This window comes from Amphiura filiformis, chromosome 11 (assembly GCF_039555335.1).
Source record: "Amphiura filiformis chromosome 11, Afil_fr2py, whole genome shotgun sequence".
Lineage (NCBI taxonomy): Eukaryota > Metazoa > Echinodermata > Ophiuroidea > Amphilepidida > Amphiuridae > Amphiura > Amphiura filiformis.
The window spans coordinates 53,563,803-53,591,767 of NC_092638.1; the positions used below are offsets into that span (position 1 = coordinate 53,563,803).

At 37.8% G+C, this 27,965-nt stretch overlaps 2 protein-coding genes across 4 annotated transcripts in view; one reads left to right on the forward strand and one right to left on the reverse strand.

Annotated features, from left to right (window-relative positions):
- LOC140165002 (uncharacterized) overlaps positions 1 to 2,527 on the reverse strand; it is a 38,063-nt gene extending 35,536 nt beyond the window's left edge. The window contains exon 1 of one of the 3 annotated variants that reach the window (XM_072188412.1): positions 2,356 to 2,527. In XM_072188412.1, coding sequence (XP_072044513.1) covers positions 2,356 to 2,397 — 42 coding nt within the window. In that variant the 5' untranslated portion in view covers positions 2,398 to 2,527. The remainder of the gene's footprint in view (positions 1 to 2,355) is intronic. The other 2 variants (XM_072188410.1, XM_072188409.1) reach the window with 2 other exon arrangements.
- A 280-nt stretch (positions 2,528 to 2,807) lies between these two features.
- Positions 2,808 to 27,965, forward strand: part of LOC140165006 (protein CLEC16A-like) — a gene marked incomplete at its 3' end in the record, with an annotated part of 351,590 nt that continues 326,432 nt past the window's right edge. The window contains 8 exon segments of the mRNA XM_072188415.1: positions 2,808 to 3,001; positions 8,081 to 8,175; positions 8,178 to 8,208; positions 9,108 to 9,241; positions 13,566 to 13,633; positions 14,888 to 14,968; positions 17,117 to 17,222; positions 20,400 to 20,523. Of these exon segments, the coding sequence (XP_072044516.1) occupies positions 2,889 to 3,001; positions 8,081 to 8,175; positions 8,178 to 8,208; positions 9,108 to 9,241; positions 13,566 to 13,633; positions 14,888 to 14,968; positions 17,117 to 17,222; positions 20,400 to 20,523 (752 nt within the window).

Below are 27,965 nucleotides of genomic sequence, written 5' to 3' on the forward strand. Positions count from 1 at the left end.
CACTATATCTCAGAACTGTTGTCCAAGGACATATTTTCAACATACAAGTTAATGGTGGGGTAAAATGTCTGACATTGATTTTCAGGGGGGTCAAAATGTACAATTGGAATTTTGCATGGATAATATCTCAACTAAAAGTATTCCAATAGACTCAATATTGGATAAGGGAATGTCCCACCAAATGGCTCTGACTGACAAAAATATGGACAATAAAATTATGTTTACTTTTGGATTTCTGCCCCCCCTCGAAGTTGGTCCTGGAAGGACGAAGTTGCATTTTAAGGGCACGTACCCCCTCCCCCATCGATTGCAAAATTTATAAATTCCCATTTGAAAACTGCCAAAAATCAGTTTGTGCCCCCACCCCATCAGACCCGGTGCCCCCTCATGGTCGGTGCCCCCGCCCCATATGATTACCCACGCTACACCACTGTGCTTTATCATCATGTTTATAATAGGCAGCAAATGGTAGACTTTACCAAGGCATGAATATACACAATTTTAAGATTGAAATCCCATGCCTTTAAATTGTGCTGTGACTAGGACTGTGACTTTCCTAAGGCTAACTTGTAGGGAAGGCATCGAGTCCCAAAGCTGAAATGTCTCACAAATGTTGTCGAAGGACATATCTTCATCATACCTGAAGTAGATGGTGGGGCAAATTGTCTGACATTGGTTTTTTGGGGGGTCAAAATGTACAAAAATTGTACAATTGGGGTTTTGCATGGGTAATATCTCGCTAAAAGTATTTTAATAGGCTTAATATTGGATAAGGGGAATGTTCCCTCAAAGGGCTCTGACTGACAAAAAAATGGACTATAAAATTATGTTTACTTTTGGAGTTCTGACCCCCCGAACTTGGTTCTGGATGGACGAAGTTGCATTTTGAGGGCCCTATATCTCTTTAAGTAAAGGAGTTACAAGATTTCTGATGGCAGATTTGAATTGTACACAAACAAGTATTCCAGGATACATATTTTTCAAAGCTGTAGGAGGTACCCTTTATACTTTTATGGCCCTCCAAACATCGTCTTTCGCGTCGTGACACATTTTTTACCCAGATCCCCCTAAATTTCACATTGCTCTCACGAGAAAACGAAATGAAGCATGAAGCTCAAATTTTCAGGATTTTACTTTCTCATCAATATCTACCACCACACAGAAAAAGAAAAAAATTGAAGAGGTGCTGCGGTGCACATCCCAGGAGTTGACATGGAATGGCTCTATGCACGATTTTGATATCAGACGAAAATCTTCGGATACTGGATTAGAAAATGATGAATATCTCCCGTAAATGAATTTTTCTCAAGAAACCAGATGTGGTCTCATACACTTGAAAATACGTGTTGAACAGATATTATAGTCGTTAGCGTGCGCTTTGAAAATTGGCTGTGCGCTTTGAACTCAAAATTTAACCAAAACTCTCAATTTTATATTGCGTTGGTCCTGTAGGCCTATGGACTACAGCGTGCAGCAGGCTATAGCGGCACTCACTCAAGTGGAGAGAGTATATTAACCATTGACCGCAATGTCGTATACAAGCCCCAGGGGGGGGGCACTTCCATAGTGGATACGCATCATGTGCCTCGAATGACCCCCTTTTTCAAACCGGCTTGTACCCAATGACCCCCTTTTTTGTGTTATGGTCACTCCTACCTATTACCCAATGACCCCCTTTAAAAAAATCCATGTACTCAATGACCCCCTTTTTCTATTTCCTGCTATACCCAATGACCTCCCTTTTAATTCCCAAATTTAGGTGGTATTTGTGCTCTCCTCCAGAAATAATGAGATTTTTCACATTTCCAAGCAAAAAAAAAAAAAAAAAAAGACCAAGGTGGCCAAGTTGTTTTTACGCAGTTTGGCACTTATTTATGTGTACTTAATGATACTCTTTTGGCAATCCTGTACTCAATGACTCCCATTTTACTTTTTGTTACCATCCTTTTTTCAAAGTTTCATACCGAATGACCCCATTTTTATTCAGGTTGTGTACTGAATGACCCCATATTTTTGTATTGTACATTTGACCTGAATGCCCCCTACTTTTAACATGGCCGAGGCACATCCCTGCCATTTCAGATAGGGAGTGCCCCCCCCCGGGATACAAGCTTGCTCACACAGCGAGAAATCAATTACCCCGTCTATTGTCATAGCCTTAGTCAGGTCACTTCGCTAATAATATGCATCTCATAAGGTCCGAATAAAATAGCCATGTGTGGCTGTGGATTCAACCTACCATGGCGATTTCTACTATGAAGATATCGGGGCGATGTCACTGTGGGACTGGCAAGCGAGTCTAGTCATGACAGTTAAATTACTGTTTTACCCTAAATTAGTGATTCTCATACCAACCTTAACACCACAGCTATACTGCTTTTGATGGAACATTGTCATTTGTGTAGACACCAATGAATATATGTTTCTTTTAGTCCGAATTTTGGTTGGAAAAGAACATTAAAACAATGAAACATTGATGAATGTATGAGATCCAGAAAGCAGATGACAGGTGTCAGCTGATTGATTGGGTCAACAAATATCTAGAAACAAACAATCCCTACACCAATTTTTTCCCCTTCAAATTATCAAAATATCGCAACAATTGTAGTGTAACATAAAATTTAATAACCATGTGTTAATTTTCTGTGTGTTATTTACTTTTTTAAATTACCAGAAAAGTTCCAAACCACTGCAAAAATTAGGAAATAAATTTCAGAATATAAAAACTTAATTGATAGGCGTGACCCTTGGTTGACCCGGTAGTGCTTTTGCCGGAGATTATGACGTCATACAACATCTGACGACTGAATTTTGTGTTTTTGTCGATTTTTGTCGGATTTTTGGATTGAATGTTTTATTGTATTTGAGAAAAACCTCAAATTGATTTAATGTTTGGACAAGAGGAGAAGACGAGGACGAAAGAAATGCTCAACAAAACAAAGAGTTGGTTCAGCTCGCAGGCTGGAAAGCCGAAAAATGTTCATTCTTTAGAACATCTCAGGTTCGTAGACGTATTATTTTTAAGCTTACTCGACTCTTTTGTTGATGTAAAAAACTAGTACGAGCAGAGAAGATGATAAAAGAGGAGGTCGCTCGCTGCCCACATCAAATAAATAATGTGTGCATCCGCCTATTGATGGAAACAATGATCTAATCCGATTGATCAACTAATACGATAAGTGGCTTTGCGAGTCACGACTGTCTAGCTCTAATACACATGTCACTTGTATGACCCACCCTATGACCCCCGGGAGTGGTGAGTCACTTTACATAGGTGCGTCGGATTTAACTATACCATGACCCACATGTGCGTCTAAACATTGACTGACATTTGCCGACAATGACTGAGCCCCTGGCCCTGGTCAAAATTGTGACGCATATGTTAAGGATTATGACTGTCCTCATGACGCAAATTTGACTCACCATTTTAGGCATTTAGGTATTTTGACTGACACTGATGCGCCTAACCATTGACGCACCTAGGTAAAGTGACTGACACTGACGCACCCCTCGGGGTATGTTGTGACGCACATATTGAGTAAATGACCGTACCCTGCGTCACTAATTGGTTGGTAAATGACCCAACCATGACGCACATCCCCCGGGGGTCCTAGGGTGGGTCATACAAGTGACATGTGTATAAACGACGCATGCCCGGATATCAATTTGTTACGTCAGTTGACCGCGAAATATAATTTCTGTATTGTTTGGCATGACTGGCTGCTAAGTTTGACCCGAGATCCCTGTGAAAAAGACCCGCATTTTGGATCCAAATAGCATTTTTGGACACGTTTGGACACAAACGGGAGTATATGGAGAAACTGACACGAGTTTGAATTACTGATTACACTGGTTTTATGTTTCCGTAAACTGCCGCAAATATTCAAATAGTTATCATTTAAATTTCTTTTCCTTTGACCTTATATTAATTTGACTGGAAAATTAATTATGCTTGACTTTCCATAACTTAACAATTTTTTGATTTTTTAATGGGAGTTGCAATATATATAATGCTTCTTCACTCGCTTAAAAATCATGGTCACCCTGGTTAGTATTATTTTTTAAACAAAAAAGCATGATTTGACTGCAAAATTGGGACTTTAACGATGTACTTCCGTGTGTGGAATATTTTCTCCACTGGAGAGAACTACCAAATCAGACGAGCGTGTGGCGGATGAACAGATTACCACAAAGGAAGTTTCAAGTGGTGTTTTAAGTACCCCAAACAAAGAAAAGTGAATAGAGGTTAACTGTGGGTAATCGGATTATATGTTCGAGCGATCTCCTCTTTTCTCATCTTCTCTGGTACGAGGAACCCATACCGTACTTAGCTCTGCTGGTACGGTATGGGTTGATCTGTATGCAGAAAGCGAGTGCAACGTAATTTCAATTAGAGCAATTAAGGCCCTTCACAATTAATTCTTAGTTTCCTGTTTCATGGTTGAAAACCAGGGATGAGGCGATTTTTAATTATTAATTATTAATTATCTTTTATTTTCTTTATTTTAAAATAAGTGGTCGTAACCTACATCAAGCCATTTTGACAAGGAGCGGGCATTTAATTATTTTACTACTATGTTTGATTTTATACATATAAGTAATGGTACAATTAGGTTCTATATGTTTATTAATCATTTAGATGATATGATCAAAGTCAGAAAGTAGCAAATGGTAGTCATTAAAAGTTATTTTTAAAGAGAAAACCCAAAATATAAATAAAATAATTAAATATTTTGCAATTCTCTACTTTGGATGCGGGCGGGAAACAGGAAACTAAGAATCAATTGTAATTGGCCTAATAAACAGTACAAAGCTCCAGAAGCTTAAATATCTGCATGTTTGTCATAATATTAATTACACAGGTTGTTGTACTTCTTACCTAAACGTGCATGGCTGAAATTGTAATTAATATTCCATTATGAATCCAGAAAAAATAAGTTTTCCGGAGCACACAATCCCAATGTAACTTCAACTTTTAGTGCCGTAAATATGAAATATCACATGATCAGGTGTCACATGTTACATTCAGGTCTGTGGCAAGGCGATGACGTCACTCTGTTTAGCTGCTTTATGACTTTGATTTTAGTGCCGTAAGCTTGTACGTACCGAATTTTTTAGATGCGTTTTTCATCTTTTTTTGGTGATTGTACATACAATGCAGCATATGGTTCTTTACATAAGGAACGCAGGATTAGTTTGATGAACAATTTAGAGTGAGTATATGTGCAATTTACTGACAATCGACGCACTCAAACTGAGATACCTCTTCTGTGCAAACTTAAAATAGGGCAGCGTCAATAACGAAAATGTCATACCGATAAATGACACGTCTGTTTTGCCCATTTTTTTTAAGTTTGCCTTGCGAACTAGTAAAAAACAGTCTGTTAGAAAACTATAATTTTATAACATTGTGTAGAAAGCTATAATTTTAAAACAAGACATATTTTGAGCCATTAATACACCATGTATATTGTGACTGTTTTCTTTAATACCTCACCATCATCATCATAATGACCATAATTTATCTTTCAAAAAAGAATATTAATTTAGCTTGTTGTGTTTGAGAAAACCCCGGGGGTCGCTCTTACACAAAAGTGCTACCCACCCGCGTCCAAACACCTCTGAAATGCACCCTTAATGGCGAATTTTCACATAACGAAATTGCACCCCTTTTTAATGGCGGAACACATGCAAACTCCTACCCTAAATGGCGTAGCACATGCAAAAACCATACCCAATGGCGTCAACTGAGAGTCTGAGAAATATCTAATATTTTATATATATATATCCCAAGTGGCGTAAACAGGAAAATGAGCTAATTTGATACCCAAGGTGTCTTTTTGATGTTGCAGACTTAAAGGTAACAAGAATCAATAAAAGTGGTGATTTTTATCAAATAGTTTGTTTGTTTGTTTTATTTCTTCTTTAACCTGGGACATTCAATCAGTTGAAAACACAATTAATCATCTGTTCTTCCTTGAGGCCCAGGGAAAACTCACTCAAACTCACTCAAACAATAATATTACTAACCCTAAACATCTGGGGCCTAAGCCTAGGATTTGGCTGAAAAAGGTCCCCTAAATGGTGATGCCTTTGAAAAACGTTGACGACGCTGTGTGCTGAAAAACATACCCTTTTAGATGTAATGATTCAAAAGAGAGCAGTGAGGTTCATTCAGAGTGATTACCACTCACGCTCTAAGGGATGTGTCACAAAAATGACAGATGACCTTGATCTCACTTAACTTGAAACCAGAAGAACCAGTCATCGTCTCACAGTTCTCCATAAAGCTGCATCCGGTCACCTATCACTACCCGTTGGAAATCTGCTTCAGCCTCCTCTGCGTCAATCACGGCTCCACAACCATTCAGCATATCAACAACTCCACGCCAACAAAGACGTCTACAAATACGCCTTCCTGCCCAGAACTGTTAGAGAGTGGAACGAGCTACCAAATCATTTGGTTGACATTCAAGACCCCACTCAATTTAAAACCAACGTAACAAAACACCTTCAAGAAATCAAGAAAGCAAATAGAGACTAAATTACATGAACCGCATGCATGCGCATATCAACCTATCCGTGTGACTCCGCAAGGAGTGTTGGACAGTATCCACATCAAGATCAAGATCAAGACGTTTTTCTTGGACGCGGGTGCGTAGCAAGTCAAGTAGGCCTAGTGAGTGACAAGTATGAAGTAACATTATTAAAAATCATGATTTTCCCTACCGGCGATCTCAAATCCGGGACACCGTGCATAACGCTGTTATGCCCGGCTCTTGACCAATCATGTGCGCCGTTACATAGCGTGTATGTATGAACCGATTATCTATACCCTGTGTGGGCAAGTCATACTTCAGTATGACTTGCCCTGAACGTCCATATATGTTCGGAAGAGACGGATACATTGCATGAGAGCCTGCCAATTTAAGCTTCCTATAATATCAGTTGCACATAACATACGAAGTCACAAACTTACAAACTTCAATATGCACTTCAAATACAGCAGACCAGCTGTTAATTATTACAGATCCTGTAGAATAAGTCACATTATAATCGTCCATTTCATGGAATCCCGTTGCTCAGAATTGCCAATTTCATTTTTATCTGTCAAGCGCGCTGTGGATGAAACTGACTTTATACCACTCACTCGCTTTCGCAGAAAAGCCAGCCTCGTGGCTCTGGGGCATGACGTCATCGTGGACGTATGCACAATTTACGACGGGCATCATATAACCCGTATTGTGATTGGTTGCAAAAGCCATTCTTTGAAATCGTAAGGCAATCAATGAACGCGACGGCCTTTTACGGTATTAATTAATGTGACTCGCCAGTAAAGTACGTCTAACCTGATTGGTTTACAAAACTACTTTGATAATTGCTAAGCCAGTCAGCGTGTTTCGATGCAACAACCTTGTAGAGGTTTTCGAGAGGCGAATTCACGTGGTGATCCAGCGATCGAGTATAAATTCAGCTTGACAACTGCTCTCGCGCGAGATCGCAGACCTGTGCAATAACAATACATGGACATAATCACTGACATTTACACAATAGAATAATGAATTATTTATGACATGCATCGGCTGGATTTTACGATCGAGGTAAGGTTTTTGGCCGGTCCCTGCGTGAATATCCTTAGTTTTCAGCATCAAAGATACTTGCGAGGACCAATTTTTTGTGGACACTTTGATAACAGGTAACTTTTATAGGTCATAGGGTAGAAACTATAGTTGTACAATTTGTACGAAATATACATTTTGTTATAGGCCTAAAATGTTTACAAAAATATATTGGTCCGTACGTTGTGATTGTATTCAGTTGTTTGACGTATACCGATTATCACTATCACTATGCAGGGTCCGTGATTAGCGGCATCGCGATCGCACTTTGCGCCGCATTCAAGGACTATTATTGCGATGCATTGTTTTCCATACAATCCGTCGCACAAAATTGCCAGACAAAATTATGACTAAGCTACAACAGCATGATATTTCTCCTTATTTTGTTTATACTTTTTATTACGGTACCGGTACTTACTATCCATCCATTGTATAATTATTTAATTTTGTTTCTTCTCCAGATATCTACATAATGTTCTAATGAAGAATGCCGTGATAACTGAACAGAATCGCAGCTTGCTGGTTGAAACCTTGAGATCCATCTCAGAAATTCTCATTTAGGCGATCAAAATGACAGCTCGGTTTTCGAGTATGTACCGTAACAAACTTTTTCACATAAATTTGTACAGATATTATTTCTAGATCCAAATTCATACGATCTCGAGCGGATTCATTAGATAAGATGTATTTTTCCAGATTAAAGTCTATGTTAACCCTAACACCCATGAATACCACAAAATACCACAATGATAACCACTACGCATGCGTGAATCCCAGGGTCTGCGATGACGCAATCACCCTAAGTGTTTTAAAAATGCTCACGGAATTGCTGCCCGGGTAGCGTTACCCGTGATAGCTACTAAGGCTGGCATTTTCGGGCGGGCTTTTTTTATTTTATTTTTTTTCGGTTTTGTAGTGTCCCTGCACCTAGACCTAAATGCTAGGATCATTCATGGTTGACCTAAAAAAAAAAATTGAATTTTGCACGGTGTTTTATTTTGTGTTTTTAATATGAAAATTGATACTTTGTTTTCATGTCATACTCTATAAAATGATATCAAAATGCATTCAAATTCAAATTTTGGAAAATAGTCTGTAGTTTGACCTTGTACAACATTAAATCATTCAAGTGATTATTCATGGGTGCTGTCACCTTGAGTTTCTATCAGAGCTTAATTACAATTGTGAGGGAAGGCACCTTGGAAAAGACATCATGATCCTAGGATAATGATCCATGATTGTGACATGCCAAAATGACTTTTACTCAGATTTAAACTTTGAAATATGTTTTAAGGGTCACCCAAATAAATTGGTGCAAACATTTAAAAAATAAAAAAAAATGCCTCAAAATCTCTGAATGCTGTAAACTTACAAATATAAGCATGTATTTCCTATATCCTTTTTTTCCTGTCTATATTTGATAACATTTAGAATTTATCATTCAGAGATGCCATAATTCTAATATGTAATCCCATTACTTCTTCACAGCTTTTTCCTTGAGAAGAATATGTTGCTCTTCTTCCTGAAGATCTTGCGCCAAAAGGCTGGACGTTTTGTGTGTGTACAACTCTTACAGACACTCAATATTCTCTTTGAGAACATTCGCAATGAAACCTCGCTATGTAAGTACTTATCAAGCTCGCTTTGGGTTATTCCAGTTGAAATTCACACTCACCCTGTGGAAGATTTAGCTCAAGTCTTTCACAGAGGGAGTATGAGTTTCAAATGGCACTGCAAAATTACAAAAAACAATTCCTGGACAAACCACCTCATTTTAAATTCCATGTAATAATGAGAATTATCTTTTGTCTCTCCTTTGTATTAAACACAATCCACTTCAAAACAAGTAGTAATGGGCTATTCCAGTTGAAATCCACACTACCCATGTGGAAGATTTTGGAGATATCTTCCACAGTACAGGGGGAGTAAGTTTTTGAAAAGGAATTGGTTGGGGTTAATCATTTTGAAACTCATAGTCCCCCTGTATTATGGCTTTACCTATATCTTCTACACTTGGAGTAAGGATTTCAAATGGAAGTTCCCCAATTGTCTATTTGATTCGAAACTCATACTCCCTCTGTGGAAGACTTGAGCTCAATCTCCTACAAGGGGAGTGTGGATTTCAAATGGAATAGCCTGATTCAAGATCAGCTCTTGACATTCCACTTCCAAATGAGTACTAATGAGTACTGATTCAAGATCTTCTGGCCGCTATCTGTATGGAGCATTGTCTTGTTTATTGGTTTGTTAAGGTGGTACTACATCCCTTGATAAATTTGTGACTATTTTTGCATTCTTCTCAAAAACTATTAAAACACTGGTAACAAAGGTTATGTATATTATAGGGGTAAGGAATCCAGTTACTACACTGGAATTTCAGTGACTCAAGACAAGTAGTTATTGATTTATTGATCAAATATTGGTTTTCCCTCATTTTTGACTGTAACCCCACAACTGTTGTCTGTGCTGAAATATAATTTTCAGTGCAGTAGTTGGAGTCCTTGCCCCTATAATATACATATCTTACTTGTCACCAATGCGCTATAATTTTTGAGAAAAATGCAAAAATAGGCACAACATTGGCCAGGGGTGTAGTACCACCCTAATGCTAGGTGGTTTACTACATTAGGTGGAAGAAGTACTTGTTTTATACCTTGTTTTGCTACTCGTGTTGCTAGGATAACAAAGCTAATCCACCATTGTTCAGGGGAACTTTAATACCAGGTGGTTTGTCCAATATGAGGTACTTCCCATTTCACAGTGTGGGTAATTTCCATTTGAAATACTGCCGCCAGTTGTGGGAGATATAGGGGAGTATGGGATTCAAAATAATTAACCCTACCTAATTCCATTTGAAAAACTGACTCCCTCTGTGGAAAACTTTTCTTTAATCTTCCACAGGGGTATGGCAAATTTCAAATGGAACAGCCCATTTTACTGTAAAAGTGGAAATTTTTGCGCTCCATTTATTTTTGCGCTTTTCGCGTTCCAAGCTGCTAATGCGAAAATAAAATTGCACGAATATATTTCTGTTGTGTATAGGTCAATGTAAGGAAACTTAGAATCGCAGATTTAAATACACAACAGAAATTGACAAAGTACGAAAAATTAATCACGCGAAAATTTCCAGTTTTACAGTATTAGGCTTCGAAAGACTTTTTATTTTATCTTGGGTTCTACTTTGGGGAACAATCCCTGTACTTTAACTCTTGTTGGGAAGTTTCTGGGATTTTGTGAGTTAAATACCGATTCCCAATTATTATAAGCCACAAGCCTCAAAATAGGTTCCTTTCTGGGGCTATTTTCTTTTACAAATCGCTCGTACCGTTAATTTAATTTTCTAGCTCTATTATGGGATTTTTCAGAGGGACCACCCTTAGCCCAATTTTTTTAAGATCTATTTTGAGCCCTGCATTATATAATTTTACAACAGTCCTGGAAATTATCTAGCATATATTTTTACAATTAAATTTTCATTACATAGGAAACTAATGAAGTGAAAGGGGAACAGATCAAAGTTCAGCTCAATATGTAGATATCATTGTAGCGTATATTTCCCCAGAAAGTGATCAAATATTATTGGTAAACTACTCAATTTCACACACACACAAATATTTCGCTTATAATCGAGGACCAGCACTTTCATGAGGAAATTATTTTACAAATTCAGAAAGTCAATGTTACAAGTTAATTCCAAATTTGAAAAAACAATTCTAGAAAAAAATTGTGTGTAATCAATTTGTGAAGTTAGATACCACAGGAAACTAAATATCTTGAGAAATGCAATAGTTTTAATGTAATTGTTGTACACATATGGACCATTGTGTTCAGTCTCAGTGGTTCATTAAAAAAGAGGGCTAATAAAAGTTGCACCCAAGTCCATAGGAGCAACTTTCCTAAACAAACACATGAATAGGCCTGGCATCTGAGACGAAAATACCTAGGTATTTTCATCTCAGCCTGGCATACTGTATTGTTTGAGTTGACTTCTATAGATGCAGATGCACACTTTTAAAATTGCCTCTCTTTTAACATAATAACTAAGTTGTTATTAGTAAGGCTGGCATTTTGGCGGGTTAGCGGTACCCGCCCGATATTACATTACCCGGTAGGAAATACCCTCCCGGGTACCGAAATTAAAAATAAATAAAATTTTTTTTTTTGTATAAGTTTTTTATTTTTTCGGTTTTATGCTAGGATCATTCATGGTTGACCTAAAAAAAAAAAAAAAAAAAAAAAAAATCAAGATGTTTTGTATTTTTGATACTAGGCGGTTACCCGTATTTCGGTTTTCGCTCTCATGGTTATTGGCTTTTGCAGATCTCAAAATAAGGGTGTGTCATTTAGCTGGGATCACTTTCCTCACAGCTGAGCTCAATTGCAGCTTTTTGCAATTTGACCTGACTTTCGCCCTCAATTTGAAATTTGACCTGACCTTTGACCACGGATGACCTAACAAACACAAACCTGAGCTTCCTTGGCCAAAGTTACACCCACCCACAAAGTTTGAGTTCCATTGCAATTCTCGCTATTCACAATAAGGGCGCCGCCAGCGGTTTGCGATGTAATCGTGTATCATGGAAAAGGTCAACATCCAAGTCCAGCATAATCTGAATATTACCATGCTATTACATAGGAACACGTGACAATATTTTGTCAATATAACGGTATTACACGCAAATCGATAGAGAAAAAATTAAATGTGCACATTTCAAATCACATTATTAAGTATTATTGATTATCGATTCGCGTGTAACACCTTTATTTTGACAAACTAAAAAAATATTGTCACGTGTTCCTATGTAATATGATGGTAATATTCGTATTGCGCGGACTTTGATGTCAACCTTTTCCCATGATACATCACGATTACATCGCAAACCGCTGGCGGCGCCCGTATTGTGAATAGCGAGAATTTGAAATTTTTACGTTTTTTTACCTATGACCGCTTAACCGTAGGTCTGACAAAAAGGTCACCGTGGAAACTTTTGTTTGTTAGTCCAAGGTCCACTCACCCACCCACCAAGTTTGAGCTCCATAGAGGCAATTTGAAATTTCAACCTTTTTTGACCTATGACCTTGTAACCGTAGGTCTGACAAAAAGGTCACCTTGGAAACTTTTGTTTGTTAGTCCACGATCCACCCACCCACCAAGTTTGAGCTCCATAGGGGCAATTTGAAATTTCTACCTTTTTTGACCTATGACCTCTTAACAGTAGGTCTGACGAAAAAGTCACTGTGGAAACTTTTATTTATTAGTCCAAGGTCAACACACCCACCAAGTTTGAGCTCCATAGGAGCAATTTGAAATTGTACGAAAAAGTCACTGTGGAAACTTTTATTTATTAGTCCAAGGTCAACACACCCACCAAGTTTGAGCTCCATAGGAGCAATTTGAAATTAGACTTCAATTGGACTTGACCCGTCGTTGACCGTTGACCTTAAAAATATAAACTGGTTCTTTCTCATATCAAACTGCACCCACCCACCAAGTTTAAGGAATGTGCGACCCTAGTCTCCGAGAAAAGCTGGGACAAACACAGATAGAGATCCGGTGAATTATAGTAAGATGAAAATTGATAATTTGTATTCATGTCTTAGTCTATTAATGATTTCAAAATGCATTGAATTTGAATGCATTTTTAAATCATTAATAGAGTATGACATGAATACAAAGTATCAATTTTCATATTAAAAATACAAAATATCTTGAATTTTTTTTTTTTTTAGGTCAACCATGAATGATCCTAGTATTTAGGTCTAGGTCCAGGGACATTACAAAACCGAAAAAATAAAAAACTTTTGCAATTTCGGGTACCCGGTTACCCGCCCGAAAAATGCGGCGGGTACTCGGGTACAAAATTACCCGAAAATGCCAGGCCTAGTTATTAGATTTTATATTTTTGTCATACAGTGTAACTGAATCCCTCTTCATTTTCTTTACAGATTATTTGCTGTCTAACAACTATGTCAACTCCATCATAGTGCACAGGTTTGACTTCTCTGATGAAGAGGTAGAGTGGGTTTTTTTCAACTAATAAGTTGCTAACTGATTTTTGAAATTTCAGTGAACTAATCTGTACCAATGTAGTTTAATTTGATGTAAATCAAGGTAATGGTGCTAATTATGTAACTCATACAAAGTTTCTTGTTATTTGATTGGCCAATTACTATTGTTTATTTCTGCTATTTTTAGCAGCCAGCTGCAAAAGGATTATTGCACTGCATAGCGCAAGGTTTCCACCTGGACTCCAATTATTAGACTATGCCATAGTCGAATTTTGATGAAATTATATTATTATTATTTAATCATGATGAACGCATTCCGTTGAACTCAAAATTATACTGATGTTTATTAAACATGTTAAAATTAAAGTGTTCAATAGTAAAATGGTCATAAAGAGTTTATATAATTAGATGATTATTGAATGCAAAATATCTTGCATAATTATAATGGCTCACTTCAATACTAAACAATTCTGATTTTGGAATCTACCAGTTTATTGATCGGGAAAGCCCGAGTAAAAAATCCGACTATATACTTTGACTTCTAAGCAGAACTTTACCCCCGAAATTTTAATTACTTATCCTATTATAGTCAAAGTATAGATTTTCTGAAGGGAAATTTGACGAGGAATCTAAATATGGACATATTTTTTCTGTATGGTTTAGGGGTAAAATGTTTAGGTTCAAAATATGTTGAATTGTAAAAAATCTAACATACTTTGGGACACACTATATTCCGAGATTACCAAACAGCTGTGATTTTGGTTTCTTCCAAAGTCAGTTGGCTCTCCATATCCTCTAACCAAATGAATGTTGTTTACTTCCAGTTTATTACTTTAAGTTGGTAATAAGCAATGCATTGAGTGACCCATTTTTATCAAAATCTTTTTATTCCACATTGTATAACTTGCAGGTCACCCTGTATAATGAGTTGAAATGTATATATTTGAATTGCTTATGCCTTCAGCTTTCCAAAAATGTATACTTTTGCTAGTTTAGGGTTGATGATTGTCGAGATAATCTAATTAGAAACCCGGTTGATGTAAAAATTCATAAGGGTGGCGAGTTCAGGACACACGGCCATACCAGTTGCTTGCTTCTTAATATTTAAATGAAATATTCGGCTATTCCATTTAAAATCCACACTACCTGTGGAAGATTTGGAAAATATCTCCTACAGGGGGAGTATGAATTTCAAATGGAATACTATGGAATCATATACTACATTTGTACTAATATAAAGAATTTTTCTTGGACCACAGGTATTAGCTTACTACATTTCATTCTTGAAGACACTATCCTTCAAACTCAATGTTCACACCATACACTTCTTTTACAATGAGGTAAGCAAGTATACTGTATAAGTGGTAATTTTTGTGAAGGTTTTATTTTTGCGAGGCTTTTATTTACGCAAATTTCACGATTAGTGCTCCAACCGTGAATATATGCAATAATGTGTTACAAGTATAGGGGAGGAACTGGGCAATTTCGAAAATAACACTCTTGAAAATGTGTCTCTCACAACAAGTTTTAGGAAAAATACAGCTTTTTTAGCCAATGTCAAAATGGGGTCATCAGGTATTTTCCTAACATCCTGAACTAACACTAGGGGTGTAAATTAACGGTTATTTGTCTAACCGTTTAAACGGACTACAATCCGGTCGGTTAACCGTGTAAACGTTGTTTTTTTTAAAATTTTTATAGTTTTTTTAATAAATTTTTTAAGTTATAGACCCTAAATTTCTTGTTATTCAAGGTTTTTTTTTTTTTTTTTTTCAAAAATCCGGATTTTTTTATTCAAAAATCACAAATTTCTGGCCAGAAATGAGCTGGAAATTTGTATTTCAAATCGCATGAATCATGATAATTAGCGTATTTTTGGTAGGAAAACAGTCCGCAACCCGAGATCCGAAATATACCATGATGATCGATGGTTTGCAAATACGATGTATCCTCAGTATTCTATCATATTGTGTTTTAAACTGCCAGGAACCAGTGGAACCAAAACAATATGGTGGCGCGCAATCGGTCTTGTTCAGTGGTGAGAATCCGGGTGAGAATTGCTTATTTCTCACCTAGCTAGTCTTGTCAGAGAGAAATCCTGAATCAAAACTAGGTAGATGTTATTTTTAAGTGAAAAATAATTCTATTTGGTTTCAAGTTTGAGATAGTTTAGTTCAGAAATTAGTGCTCAAGATGGGCTTCTGAGCATTGCTGAGTGCCTTCAAACTACTACAGCGGCTGGCCCTAGACCCTGGCCGCCATCGCGCCGCTCGCTATTCTAGATCTCGACGCTAGATTGGTCACTGAAATCGACCTATTAAATTTCCGGCTTTTTTGGAACCAGTCACTTGCAGCCCTGAACCTTGAATAACAAGAATTTTTTTTTTATGTTTAAACGGTTAGTGATTTTCCTAAACGGATAATGCATTTTACGGTCGCTTAACGTGAAACGTGTAAACATAGACACCCTTAACTAACACCTCTGCTATTTGGCAGTTGACAATATGACGCAATGGAAAGAAAAGTGCAAGTGTTCCTAATTTTTCAGCACTTTAGATTTGGACAAATTTACACTTGGCAACATAATCATCATTCTCTTACAGGAGACATACCCCACGCTTGATCATGTCTTTCATGCAGATTTGTGTTCAGGCTAAATAGTTGCGTTTGTGTTAGCGTGATGACCCAATATTGTAGACGAGTCATCTGTAAACAAGTTGTCTTCAGAAAAACTTTGATTTGAAAAGATCTTTTGAGCAAACAAACAGACAGCTGATCACATCACTAAATACCCTCTGTATATCCTGCCAAATGGAGCAAAACGTCTTGCTAAGTTTGACAGGTTTCCCGCGGTCCTTGAAAGTCCTTGAATTTGAAAACACTTTTTCAAAGCATTGAAAGTCCTGGAAATTTGCACAAGGTCCTTGAAAGTCCTTGAAAATTGGAATTTTACCTAAGTATAATTTTGACAAAATTTGGGGAGTAGAGAGGAGCTGTCACTTTTGTTAATATGTGACACGATCTGGTCCATGGGGCGAAGGAGGCATTTTGAAAATTGAGTTACTGTAATTATTACAATATACAGCACAATTGGCTATCATTTCCTGAAAACACCACTTGGTTCTAAAGTTATGAGTTTTTTGATGTCTATTTTCTTAATGTATTTCATTGTTTTTTTTCTCCATATATTTACCTTTATCTCAGTTTCAAATTTGCCGCCTTTGGCCCCATGGACCAGATTGTGTCACATATGTTGTGTTGTGTTGTGGTTGTCCTTGAAAATCATGCTTTTGAACCTGGAAAGTCCTTGAATTTTAAAGGCTTCAATGTGCAGGAACCCTGGGTTGATGCAGAAACAAGGCAGCGACGGTTCAAAATGTATCCCGAGATCTAGTTATCTTCCATTTTAGGTTCATATGCAAGAAGAAGAATCATATTTCTACTGTTTTAATATCTCTGCTGATAATGACTTATTCTCCTCTTTACAGCATAACAATGACTTTGCTCTATACACCGAAGCCATCAAATTTTTTAACCATCCAGAGAGTATGGTCAGAATAGCCGTAAGGACACTCACACTCAATGTATATAGAGGTAAAGTAAACTTGTGCAGTATAGTTGTGCCCCTAATTCCAGGAAATTACAGATTTGAACAAATTTAGCTAGTTGCTGAAAAGTGTTCCTGTATTTGGACCTAACTAGAATTGAGCCAAGTCCCTTTTAAGGATCAAAATTGGATCATTTTATACTGATTTCTTATTTTGATGTTATTATTGTAGGCTTTATTATTAAACTTGGCAAAACAAAGTAGTTCTTCAAATACCGTAAAAACTTGATAGCTAATATATGTGATTACTATCGTAAGCGCTTTTAAAACATGCAAACATGAAGAGCCCCATCCACAAAAGTGTAAAGGGTTTTGAGCAATCATCAAGACACATAGTTATATACAAACAAGTAAACCTGCAAATGTGTGTCTCAACCCCATTAGCTCAATTGGTAAAGCGCCAGACTTTGGTACAATTTTATGTTTTCAAAAAGCTCGATAGTAAGCACATATGCTAAATATGGATGTTTTACGGTATAAGTTCAAACAGGCTGGTAGGTAACAAAACATCAAAAAGAATTTTTTTAAACTGAAATTCAACACACATTGAATTTTTGAAGTGTGACACAACATCTTCATCAAGAAGAAGTCATATGAAGTTGTGATGTGTCACATATGCTGTCCATAAGGCTATTCCAGTGGAAATCCACACTCCCCTTGTGAAAGATTTTGAAATATCTTCCACAGGGGGAGTATGTTTTTCAAATGTAATTAGGGTTAATCATTTTGAAACCCATCCTCCCTCTGTATTATGGCTTTACCTATATCTTCCTGGAATTGGAACTGGAATAAGTATTTCAAATGGAAATTACCCAATTGTATATTCTATTCAAAACTCATACTCCCTCTATGGGAGACTTTAGCTAAATCATCCACAGGGGTAGTGTGAATTTTGAATGGAATAGCCCAATATTACGTATGAAGGGGGCATGGTGGTGTAGTGGTCTAAGACTTTGATTCATAATTGCAAAGTAGCTTGAGGTCATGGGTTCCAAGTCCCTGCAGCATCAACATGTTGTGCACTTACAGTCGGTCTACTCTGAAGTACAAAGTACCGACGACATGGACGCATCACAGTGTATTTTACCCATACGAAAAATCATTCCGTACGGACCGTACCGTGCATGCACAGATCACAGACAGTGACGCAATCAACCAATCAGCAGTTGGAAAATCGTTAACCCAATGACGTCATCGCTGCATTTTCATTGATGAGATTCAGAATCGTTCAAAAACACGAGTTTTTAATTGCAAATATTTATTTTTTGTAATTATGAATGTCACTGTCTATCTCAAATTAACATTGTGTATTATCGTAGCGTTGAATGCGCTGAAGCTTGTGAGGCGGAGCCGTTGCAATTTGGCGGATCTTTTGTTTTTTGTGACATTAAAAATCCATCTTTCGCATGGCCGCTGTGTGTGTGTGTGTGTGTGGGAACGGGGTTCAGCTATGCACGCGCTGCATGCATAAACACTAGTACTGCTGACTGCATGTACCAATCATAGCAGGGTGTAAAATATACAACAAAGTCAATGTTTAATCTCAAATACATTATTGGGTAAATATAAGCATTTGAATAATTTAACAATAATTTGAATCTGAAAAATAAATGAACATAAAAGTTAATGAGTGATTTTACAACATATTTGACTGTTGGATAAATATGGGTGCTGCAGCTTTGGAGCTAAGGCAATATGGAGCATTAGGTAATGGGTAAATTACACTGTGCGCATGCATACCTCAGCAGAGCGCAGCACTGCACACAGTTTACACGCTGTATCTGTGAACGTTGTCACTTTGTACTTCAGAGTGGCAAACTGTAGGCAAGAATCTTCACCCCTATTGCCTCTCCCCACCCAGGTGAACAAATGGGTACCGCTTTTTTGTTTTTGTTTTTTCAATGGGCGGGAAGGTAACAGAATCGGTGTGGAGGAGGTATAGCGACCACCCCATAGAACCATTATATGGAGGATTCTAGCCGGTTCAATTCGCAAGAGAAATGTGCACTCGGCCTGTGAACACAATCACCTTATTACACCATCTCTGGTGAGGGGGTGATAGAGTTATACGCAATCTAATGTTCAGATATCGGTAGGCCTATATTTTAAGAGAATAGATAGGTATAGCTTTATAATTTACCTTCATGCAAATTAATTACTAAGTTTTAGGTAAAAGGAAGCTATGTTTTTGCTATGCAAAAAATGCGTATAGAGGTTGTTATATGGGTGGTTGTGAAGAAATTCCAACCAAAAGGCCATTTATTCCGTATAGGAAAAAAGACACTTGAGTTTGGTGAGGGGGTGTGATAGATAGAGTTAAGCAATCTAATGTTCAGATATCGGTAGGCCTATATCTTAAGAGAATATGTTTTTGCTATGCAAAAAATGCATATAGTGGTTGTTATATGGGTGGTTGTGAAGAAATTCCAACCAAAAGGCCATTTATTCCGTATAGGAAAAAAGACACTTTCTCTATTTTTGAGAAACTATAGAGCTATACCTATCTATTCTCTTTAGAAATATAGGCCTACCAATATCTGAACATTGGATTGCATAACTATCACCCCCCTTCACCATTTCTCTTAAAATATAGGCCTACTGATATCTGAACATTAGATTGCATAACTCTATCACCCCCTCACCCTTACACTATAGCCACGATTTTTCCGTGTTACAAAATTTAAATTCTGTGTTACAAATTGGACGATTCCGTGATTTTCCGTTTTACATTATAAAGCACTGAAAAGTGAATACAAGCATGTTTTTAAAAGTGTAATTTGTCTTATAGAATTATATGTACCCTTTTTACTGTAGTCTCCCCTCAACATCCCCATTAAGATTAAGAATCATCAATTGTCTTGTGTGTACTTCCGATAGCTGTATGGCCAGAATCTTGCATCGTAGGCCTAGAATAAATGCTAGAATTGATTGTTTAATGGTTGACTACTGCTAAATTATCACTTTTCTTTGTTTTCTTTTGTAAATCAACACAAAAGTTAGACATTTTACACAGTTTTTCACTATTTTGTGGCATTTTCAAATTTCCGTGAGCAAACCCGAATTCGTGAATTTTTCCGTTTTCCGTATCACGGAGAAATCGTGGCTTTACCTTACACCATCATCTTATTATATATTTCTTTTTTCTGTTTCTTATTAATCTCCAGTGAATGACAATGCTATGCTGATGTACATCAAAAACAAGACAGCGGTACCGTACTTCTCCAATCTAGTGTGGTTTATAGGAAATCATGTACTAGAACTAGACAGTTGTGTCAGGAACGACATAGAGTAAGTACCCGGATTTTGGATGTACGATTTTGATTCCAACATATATGTATTGTACATCCATATCAAAAGGAAGCACTTGTCGGCTACATCATGTCTCCTTTTAACATATAACTAAGGAATTTAATACCAGAGTCATCTCAAGTGGTGCAGGTGGGGAGCAGGGTTAGCGGTGCCTGGCTAAAGCAGGGGGTCCGGTGGAAGCTATTTGGACCCCTAAACCCCCCCCTCTTTAGTCTGAAAACAAGGGGTCCAAACCTGAAAACAAAGGTCGGTATTCACAAAAGATTTAGACCGGGTCTAAAGTTAGACCTGGTCTAAGTGGAATTTAGTTTCAGGAGAAAGGACATTTTCCTTTAATTTTGCTTAAAGGGGCATTTCGTGATCCACAGCCTCATCCCCCACTTTTCTCAAAAAAAGTTGAGATTTTTATATCACTGGAAACCTCTGGCTACATAATGTTTATGTACAAAATATTTCTTGCAGATTAATTCATTTAGCAAAGATATCGTGAAATTTGAATTTCGTTCTGGTGCACCAGAACGAAATTACAATATTGTCTATGGAGCAGTGTAATACACATAATCACGCATAACTCGCAAACGCAATATCGGAATCAACTGAAATTTTGGGAATATACTTCTTTCGTGGATATGTACTGAAAAATGTCATAAAAAGAGGATGCTAGGATCACGAAATACTCCTTTAAGCTATTTTCTATTATTTTTGAACTTTGCATTAAAATATTTAGAATTTGCTAGCTACTATTGGAAGGAAATAATAGTAAAGGACCATTCCGGATGGAACTAAATTCCACTTAGACCAGGTCTAACTTTAGACCCTGTCTAAATCTTTTGTGCATATATACGGACCAAAGGGTCCAAAACTCCAAAATCTTTACAATTTAAACATAACAAAAAAATGAAAAAATAATAAAATTGTATTTGTTTTGTTTTATTTTATTTATTTATTTATTTTTATTTCCTTTCATTCAATTTTTTGTTTTGTACTCATTTCCTTTCCTTTCCTTCTTTTGGTTATTTTAATTTGCCTGGTGTGTCTACCACCTGCTGGCCAATAATAATTACACTGCCATTTATGTATTTAAGTTAACTAGTAACAAACGCAGGGCACATGCTTGCGAGCCGGGAAGTTCAAGCTTGCTGTAGAATCGGTCCCTACACATGTACGACACGTTTGCAACGCCCCGACTCAGGTGTCAATTTGTGGATTAAATTAAATAAAATTAAATATCTTTTTTTCTATATGTCCGTTTCTCCGTCTCCGGGAATTGACTTGAAAACACTATGAGGATTACTCAGTTAATTTTGAGGACAAAAATCATGAAATTGGTGGTGTACGGGAATTTTTTATGGCCAAGTTTTAAGGCCAAAAAAATATGATTTATTTCGAAATTTTTTTTGACCGAAAATTCGACCCTTTCTCGCTTATCTGATGAATTTTCAACTTCTTTTTGACATATGTGCTAGATATGACTTTGGTGTTTATATTCCCTAAAGTAATTGTTGTAATTTTGCTTAGTTTTATAAAAAGAAGTGATTTTCTGCATGGAGTCGTTTTGATATTCAGCTTTGTTTACGTTTCAAAACCAAAACTGAATTTCCCGGCTCGCGCATGCGCCGTGCGTTTGTTACTAGTTAAGTATTTAAGAGAATACTGCCCTCTATTATAATAATAATCCAAAGGCTATAAACATACAAGATGGAGTGGACAGAAAAGTGCAGAGTTTGTGTGAGTTTGCGATATCGCAGATACCAAACGCCTGTGTTTTATGTTAAAACTTCACTTCAGTATTACTGTGCTATATATTAATTTTTGAAGTAAATTAGTTCATAATTCACAATTTTAGGGGTTCAGTTGCTTAGAAAACAATGTTTACAATGCAATTTTGGAAACATGAGCCAAGTTAATGACAGTTTTGTAAGGCTAAAATAATGACTAGCGGCGATATGGACAGAAAATCTTGAGGCGCAGAGCCTTGTATTTTCCTATAAACAACAATTTTTTTTGTGGGGTATTTTGAAAGTTAATGACAAATTTATTTCATTAAACAGTTAACATTGTTAAATTGGGAGGTTTTTAATTTGTACACAGGAAGTGAGGCTGCGATTTAAATGCATCCAGTTGAGATTTTTTGGACCCCCTGACCCCCTGATTTAGATATTCAATGCGTCCATATTAACCTAATTTTCAAAATTTTGCGTCCAGGACGCGATGACGCATTAAAACGCTACCCCTGCCGGGGAGTCATTTGGTACATCAGGCCGAGGATTCGAACCTTAGACCCCTCGCGTGCCAAGCAGATAATCACCGACCAGTAGCCATAGGGGTTTTGCTGGCCCAGCCAGCGATTCCCTGCATATTTATGGGTGATTACGTCACGGCATCATGTGGGATGCATGCATGCGCACTGGTTTTCTTTGTGTTTTTTTTGTTTTTTTTGCAGTAATAGCTGTGCTTTCCATTGATTAGAACACAAAGTGCAACTTTTGATTTCGTTACTGTCTTGGGTTTTAGAATACTGTTTCTTTAATTTTCAACCAATTTCAACAAACAAGGTCTTAAATCAGAGCAAAAGGGTACAGGTACTGTGGGGGTAATAGAATAGGGTTAAGGTTTGCAAATTGGGATCCCAAAAATTTGGCATGCGCAAGGGGGCAAAGATTTTTTGGCAGGCTGAGAGGAAGGGGCACACGATTTTTGGCAGGCCGAGAGGAGGGGGAAAGCACTTTTGGCACATTGTTTGGAAATTCCCCCCCCCTCCCGGCTCATCAGGTGATATTGTGAGGTAGAATAAACAGTGTGTGTTACAATCGCCCAACACACCTTTAAATTCAATGTATACACTATGGACTATAATGGCCTCATCCCAATGGCATCTTTCAATAACCTCAATTATAAGTAAAGTAGGTAATGGGGATACGCATCCTGCACAAGAACAAATAAACACAATGGGGAACGATTGCTCGCTACAAGAGGAAACTGAATATATTTAATAAGAAAGAGTGAACAGTTTAACCAACCCAAAGTGTTACAATTAAACATGACAACAAATAAACACAAATCCCGACCGGCACACAACCCAACTTGAAAAAAAAGCAAGGGAATGTGCGGCATGGGAATCGAACCCACGACCTTCCGATATCTAGGCAGACGCCTTATCCATTAGGCTACCAGCTCCCACTGATATAAGCGGTGGTTAAAGCTGGGTCTAATGTTATACAGTCATGGTATACAATACACACACACACAAGTATTACATGAAATGCGCATGTGCAGGAGATCATTATTGATGTAATCGTTTCCCCAGTATAATTATAAGTAAAGTAGGTAATGGGGATACGCATCCTGCACAAGAACAAATAAACACAATGGGGAAGGACTGCTCGCTGCAAGAGGAAACTGAATATACCTACTTTACTTATAATTATACTGGGGAAACGATTAAGCATCAATAATGATCTCCTGCACATGCGCATTTGCGTAATACTTGTGTGTGTGTATTGTATACCATGACTGCTATAACATTAGACCCAGCTTTAACCACCGTTTATATCAGTGGGAGCTGGTAGCCTAATGGATAAGGCGTCCGTCTAGATATCGGAAGGTCGTGGGTTCGATTCCCATGCCGGCACATTCCCTTGCTTTTTTTTCAAGTTGGGTTGTGTGCGGTGATTTGTGTTTATTTGTTGTCATGTTTATTTGTAGCACTTTGGGTTGGTTAAACTGTTCACTCTTTCTTATTAAATATATTCAGTTTCCTCTTGTAGCGAGCAATCGCTCCCCATTGTGTTTATTTGTTCTTGTGCAGGATGCGATCCCCATTAGCATCTTATAATTATACTGGGGAAAATTGCATCAATAATGATCCTGCACATGCGCATTTGCGTAATACTTGTGTGTGTGTGTATTGTATACCATGACTGCTATAACATTAGACCCAGCTTTAACCACCGTTTATATCAGTGGGAGCTGGTAGCCTAATGGATAAGGCGTCCGTCTAGATATCGGAAGGTCGTGGGTTCGATTCCCATGCCGCACATTCCCTTGCTTTTTTTCAAGTTGGGTTGTGTGCGGTCGGGATTTGTGTTTATTTGTTGTCATGTTTAATTGTAACACTTTGGGTTGGTTAAACTGTTCACTCTTTCTTATTAAATATATTCAGTTTCCTCTTGTAGCGAGCAATCGTTCCCCATTGTGTTTATTTGTTCTTGTGCAGGATGCGTATCCCCATTACCTACTTTACTTATAATTATACTGGGGAAAGCGATTAAGCATCAATAATGATCTCCTGCACATGCGCATTTGCATGTAATACTGTGTGTGTGTGTATTGTATACCATGACTGCTATAACATTAGACCCAGCTTTAACCACCGTTTATATCAGTGGGAGCTGGTAGCCTAATGGATAAGGCGTCCGTCTAGATATCGGAAGGTCGTGGGTTCGATTCCCATGCCGGCACATTCCCTTGCTTTTTTTTCAAGTTGGGTTGTGTGCGGTCGGGATTTGTGTTTATTTGTTGTCATGTTTAATTGTAACACTTTGGGTTGGTTAAACTGTTCACTCTTTCTTATTAAATATATTCAGTTTCCTCTTGTAGCGAGCAATCGTTCCCCATTGTGTTTATTTGTTCTGTGCAGGATGCGTATCCCCATTACCTACTTTACTTATAATTATACTGGGGAAGCGATTAAGCATCAATAATGATCTCCTGCACATGCGTATTTGCGTAATACTTGTGTGTGTGTGTATTGTATACCATGACTGCTATAACATTAGACCCAGCTTTAACCACCGTTTATATCAGTGGGAGCTGGTAGCCTAATGGATAAGGCGTCCGTCTAGATATCGGAAGGTCGTGGGTTCGATTCCCATGCCGGTACATTCCCTTGCTTTTTTTTCAAGTTGGGTTGTGTGCCGGTCTGGATTTGTGTTTATTTGTTGTCATGTTTAATTGTAACACTTTGGGTTGGTTAAACTGTTCACTCTTTCTTATTAAATATATTCAGTTTCCTCTTGTAGCGAGCAATCGTTCCCCATTGTGTTTATTTGTTCTTGTGCAGGATGCGTATCCCCATTACCTACTTTACTTATAATTATACTGGGGAAACGATTAAGCATCAATAATGATCTCCTGCACATGCGTACTTGCGTAATACTTGTGTGTGTGTGTATTGTATACCATGACTGCTATAACATTAGACCCAGCTTTAACCACCGTTTATATCAGTGGGAGCTGGTAGCCTAATGGATAAGGCGTCCGTCTAGATATCGGAAGGTCGTGGGTTCGATTCCCATGCGGCACATTCCCTTGCTTTTTTTTTCAAGTTGGGTTGTGTGCGGTCGGGATTTGTGTTTATTTGTTGTCATGTTTAATTGTAACACTTTGGGTTGGTTAAACTGTTCACTCTTTCTTATTAAATATATTCAGTTTCCTCTTGTAGCGAGCAATCGTTCCCCATTGTGTTTATTTGTTCTTGTGCAGGATGCGTATCCCCATTACCTACTTTACTTATAATTATACTGGGGAAACGATTAAGCATCAATAATGATCTCCTGCACATGCGCATTTGCGTAATACTTGTGTGTGTGTGTATTGTATACCATGACTGCTATAACATTAGACCCAGCTTTAACCACCGTTTATATCAGTGGGAGCTGGTAGCCTAATGGATAAGGCGTCCGTCTAGATATCGGAAGGTCGTGGGTTCGATTCCCATGCCGGCACATTCCCTTGCTTTTTTTTCAAGTTGGGTTGTGTGCGGTCGGGATTTGTGTTTATTTGTTGTCATGTTTAATTGTAACACTTTGGGTTGGTTAAACTGTTCACTCTTTCTTATTAAATATATTCAGTTTCCTCTTGTAGCGAGCAATCGTTCCCCATTGTGTTTATTTGTTCTTGTGCAGGATGCGTATCCCCATTACCTACTTTACTTATAATTATACTGGGGAAACGATTAAGCATCAATAATGATCTCCTGCACATGCGTACTTGCGTAATACTTGTGTGTGTGTGTATTGTATACCATGACTGCTATAACATTAGACCCAGCTTTAACCACCGTTTATATCAGTGGGAGCTGGTAGCCTAATGGATAAGGCGTCCGTCTAGATATCGGAAGGTCGTGGGTTCGATTCCCATGCCGGCACATTCCCTTGCTTTTTTTTCAAGTTGGGTTGTGTGCGGTCGGGATTTGTGTTTATTTGTTGTCATGTTTAATTGTAACACTTTGGGTTGGTTAAACTGTTCACTCTTTCTAACCTCAATTAAACAATCATACTGCAAAATTTGACCTCAAGTTGCAGAGTATGAATTTTCGTACCCAAATTTTTAAAGGTCATTCAACAAATGTACAAATGTATTGGGGTTAAAGAACTGTGCCCTGATAAATGAGCATGTTGTGGATCCTAGTGATACCAGTCTTGTTCAAGCTCCATGATGGATTACCAGGTTATAGGATAATTGAAAATTTGATGCGTGCAATGACGCACTTTAATCAAGGAAAGTCAAGCTCCGCTGGCTAATTGCATCATATCATTTTCAACCTGTAAACAATACCTGCTAATGATGTCTACTGCTAAACGGAAATTATAAAACAGAAGATTTCACTTGTGTAACAGTTTGATCATTGTTTTTTGTATTTTTCCATATTTTACTCTTTAAAGGTTAAACCAGGCCTTCTCAACTGGCAGCGCGCGCGCCACTTGTGGCGCTTGGAGTTAGTCGTAGTGGCGCACGAAGTGGCGCATGATAAATTTACTAATTTTTTTCATATAAATTTTAACAAAAAAGGGGTGAAAATACCACATCTGAGCCTTTAGAAAGTTGTAAAATCTCAGAGCTTCCGGGGGCGCTGCCCACTGGAACCCCAGCGACCGGGACTTTTTCACTGGACCCCCTAGGGGCCATAAGGCGGCTCCTGAACCCTACCCGCTACGGTGTTCGGTCACGCACGTTCTCCCTCGCAAAATCCTTTTAGACTCATATTGGCACTTCATGATCACTAAAATTTTCCAGTTGGCGCTTCAAATAAACTATAGTTGAGAAGGCCTGGGTTAAACCATTTGATGTTGCCATTTGTTGGACTTTCTACATTGCAATGCGCTATTCCAGTTGAAATCCACACTACCCCTGTGGAAGATTTTGGAAATATCTTCAACAGGGGGAGTATGTTTTTCAAATGTAATTGGTCAGGGTTAATCATTTTGAAACTCATACTCCCCCTGTATTGTGGCTTTACCTATATCTTCCACAACTGGAGTAAATATTACAAATGGAAGTTACCCAATTGTCTATTCTATTCAAAATTGATACTCCCTCTGTGGCAGACTTTAGCTAAATCCTCTGCAGGGGTAGTGTGGAATTTTAATGGAATAGCCTGATGAGACAACAGATCACTGTGACAGATGCTAGTACAATTG